This window comes from Amblyomma americanum, chromosome 4 (genome assembly GCF_052857255.1).
Source record: "Amblyomma americanum isolate KBUSLIRL-KWMA chromosome 4, ASM5285725v1, whole genome shotgun sequence".
In the NCBI taxonomy this organism is placed as follows: domain Eukaryota; kingdom Metazoa; phylum Arthropoda; class Arachnida; order Ixodida; family Ixodidae; genus Amblyomma; species Amblyomma americanum.
The window spans coordinates 50,191,483-50,195,323 of record NC_135500.1 but is presented as its reverse complement, the minus strand read 5'-3'; the positions used below and the strand labels follow the sequence as shown (position 1 = coordinate 50,195,323).

At 50.4% G+C, this 3,841-nt stretch overlaps 1 protein-coding gene across 1 annotated transcript; it reads right to left on the bottom strand.

Moving 5' to 3' along the window:
* Positions 1-1,395: 1,395 nt before the first annotated feature.
* LOC144129488 (uncharacterized) lies at positions 1,396-3,011 on the bottom strand. Its single transcript, XM_077663655.1, has 2 exons — positions 2,388-3,011; positions 1,396-1,593 (listed from the first exon to the last, which is right to left on the bottom strand). The coding sequence occupies exons 1-2, from the start codon at positions 3,009-3,011 to the stop codon at positions 1,396-1,398; spliced, it is 822 nt and encodes a 273-aa protein (XP_077519781.1).
* Between the last annotated feature and the right edge of the window lie 830 nt (positions 3,012-3,841).

The window sequence follows — 3,841 nt, the reverse complement described above, 5'->3', positions numbered from 1 at the left end:
CAGATTGTGACAGGTTCATGTTCACTGCAAAACGTGTCTTTCTGTACTTAGGGTCCATAGCGGTCTGGAGGTCGTCTATTCCTTGATGGCTGTACCCTACGCTGAGGTCCCGATGCTTCTGAGAAACCACTGGCGGCAGGCGAAGTCTGAGGAAAGGTTGAAGCTCACCCGGCAGAGATTTTTGCGCAGGCCAGGACGATTCAATGTAGGCCTTGGTTCGTTGCAGTGTGCTGTCTTCCGACTGGGCCTGTTCAAACTCTTCCCTGGTAATGCAAGAAGATATAAGGGCAACTGATACAGTTTGATCTGGTAAAGTCTCTTCTTCATGAGGAGGTGACGCAGGGAGGCGAGAGAGCGCATCTGTTACTCGATTTTGCGAACCCTTCCGGTACTTTACTGTATAGTTGTACTGCAGTAGGCGCTCCGCCCACCGTGCTATCCGCAAAGGACGCCTTCCTGGCCCTTGAGTAGACAGCAATGCGAACAAGGCTTGATGGTCAGTAAGCAACGTGAAATGGCGTCCCCACAAGTACACATGCCGCTTCTCGCACGCCCAAACACACGCAAGCGCTTCGCGTTCTCCTACTGAATATCTCCTCTCTGCAGATGAAAGCGCTCGAGAAGCAAAGGCGACAGTGTGTAGTTTCTCTCCCTCCACCTGTTGGAGAACCGCTCCAAGCCCACAGTCTGAAGCGTCAGTGGAAACAACAACTGGAAGAGATGCATCGAACATCCGCAGGACTACGTTGGACGCAAGTGCCTCTTTGATCTTTCGAAAACTGGAGTCTACCTCGCCAGACCAAACAAATGGTTGCCCCTTTCGAAGCAGAACGCGCATCGGTTCAACCATATCGGCAAAGTTGGGAACGAACCTAGAGTAGTATTCGACCAGTCCCAGGAACGATCGAAGGCTGGCTGTATTGGTGGGTGCCGGTGTATCCTTGATGGAAGCAACCTTTTCCTCCAGCGGAACAATACCACTTGCTGTGATCCTGTGACCCAAAAATGAAAGTTCCTGCGTATCGAAGATACATTTGCTGTTCAGTTTGAGTCCTGCCTCTTTAATGCGTTGAAGTACTGCTGCAAGGTTATCTATGTGCTCCTGCCGGCCCCGCCCGAAGTCTATAATGTCATCTATATAGAAGAGCACGCCCTTACATCCTTGCAGGACTTTGGACATCATACTCTGAAATGCAGAAGGGGCGGAAGCCAGTCCGAAGCACACTCGTTTAAAACGAAAGAGGTCTTCGTGAGATATAAATGCGGTCAAATCGCGACTCGCAGGGTGAAGCATGACCTGGTGGTAAGCTGATGCGAGGTCTAGCTTAGAAAAATTTTTAGCCCCCACTAAACTATGCAATAGCTCTTCTGTATGAGGAAGGGGAAAACTGTCTATTACGACAGCTTGTTTGCTTGTCGAAGGTCTACACAGAGGCGAATACCTCCCTCTTTCTTCTTAACGACCACAATGGGTGACACCCATTCAGATGCCTCCACCCTCTTTATCACGTCCAGATTTTCCAACCGATGGAGCTCTTCCGAGACGAATGGTCGTAGCGAGAGCGGAAGGCGCCGAAGTTTGGATTGCACTGGCTGCACCGTGGATCGCGTTTTGACGTGATGCACAAAACCTTTCGCGAGGCCAAGGCCTGGATCGAAAAGAGATCCGAACTCGCCAACTAATTCCTTTGGGAGGTTAATATCCTGCACGGCTTTCGTCGGGTCAGGGCGCTGTTCCCTTCGAGAATTAGAAGTTAGCGTTGTTTCAAGCATTGGAGAGATGACCCATCAATCTGTAGACCGAGGGCCTTGATGGCATCGATACCCAAGAGTGAGGTGCCTTGTTCTACGACGTAGAAAAAAAGGCTTGTTGTGCTAGCTTTGTACGTAACGTCAGCGAAGAAACAGCCACGAACCGGAATTGGCTGTTTTGAATAGTCCAGTAACCGAACAGTCGGGGCCAAAAGTACTTGGCCTTCAAAATATTGCTTAAAAAGATCGTGTGCAACAATGGAAACTGACGACCCAGAATCTACAAGGAAAGTTATGTCCGCACGGTCAATCGAAACTGCTACGTGAACAGCGGAGCGAGCGGCCGTCGTTACAGCCAGAATGCTCAAAACTTCCTCGCTAGGAGAGTCTTGGCTGTATACCTCACGCACCGGAGCGGAGCCTCGTTTCTGGCAAACAGAGCGGAAGTGACCCATGACACCGCAATGGTGACAACGCTTGCTTTTGGCTGGACAGCGAACTGATGCTGCATTGTGCTGGGATGAACCGCAGCGGTAACAATGAGACTGGCGGTTGTGCGACCGCTTCGAGCTCTCGTCGGATTCTGGTGTACGCGTAGGCGTATTTCCACGAGTATTTATGCGTCCAACAACTACAGAAGGAAATTCTTGCAGATCATTGTACGCCTGCTCAAACTGCCTTGCCAGTAGTACTGCTCTAGCGAACGAGAGAGACGATCCTTCAAGCAGAAGACGCTCGCTCAAGCTCCGAGACGAAATACCAGCAACGAACTGGTCACGCAGCGAATCTTCTTTGACAGGAAAAGAGCATGTAGCAGAAAGCTCCCGCAATGCAGTGATGTACTCATTCACTGATTCACCAGCTTGCTGAACTCGCCTACTGAAACGATGCCGTTCGGCAACAACATTGCTTGTTGCCGAAAAATGAGCGTGCAGAGCGGCGACTGCGATATCGTACGACGATACTTCAGGCCTTGTGTCGCCTGTGCCCTTGCTATCTTCTGACGTTTTCTCAGTAGCAGTTTGCTCACCGAGCTTGACGTTGTCCAACGATGGAAGTGGTAATGTGTAAAATATGCGCTGACCTTCTACGCCGAGGCTGTGAAGAAGTAGTGCTTTGCGACGATCCGGCGTGCAGTCAGAGGCCTCCGAAGCAAGCAGGTAGTTCTCGAAGATGCGGAACCATTGCGGCCACGCGACAGCAGGTCGACCAGGCACAGGCAGGAACGGGGGCGGCGGCGCGAGTCCAAAAATGCTCATAGCACCGGAAAGCAAGCGGCGAAAGTCACGCCCCCCGAAATGATCCCATCCTCGTCGCCAATCTTGTAGCGGCGGGTGCCGCCCAAGTACACGAACTGCTAGCAACCAAAACCATCCCTCTTTATTGCCACATACAGTCATATATATACACATAGCGACACTCGTGCCTCTGGCGGCAGGTGATCCAAAAACCGGAACCGAAACCACATATACAACAGCTGGGTTTCGTGATATTTGGTTATAGTTGAGGTGTACAGCTGGCGTGGGCAGGACTAGCTTGCAAGTTCATGTCCCATCCCCTTGTTGGGCTCCGTGGTGGGTAGCTGGCACCATGACTGAACGACTAAATTTTTTTATGGCTCCCCTCCATTCCAAATCTTATCGCTCTCTAAAAAGAGAGCGGAACGATGAAGATTTTTTTCAAACTAGAAAAGTGTCATTCCCAAAATTTCATGTTATTCATAACAAAGCTGAAGAAAAACAACCAAGACTGATTTCCCCGTTCCTGGTAGCAAAGTGCCTGACAGATACCTTGGCCCTTGGGTACAAGGTATCAAAAATGGCTGGTGGTGACTTACTGTTCGAACTACGCGACACCGTCCAGCACTCGAAACTTGCAAACATTGTATCGATGGGGGAGATTCCTGTCTCCATCACGTCGCACCGATCTTTGAACACAGTCCGAGGCGTCATATCAGAAATTGATTTTGTTCACCTCCCTGAAAGAGAAATGCTTGGAGGGCTTGCCGGCCAAGATGTCATAAACGTTCAGCGGATAAAGATCCGGAAGGATAACAAGGAAATAGATACGGAACACCTGGTCATCACTT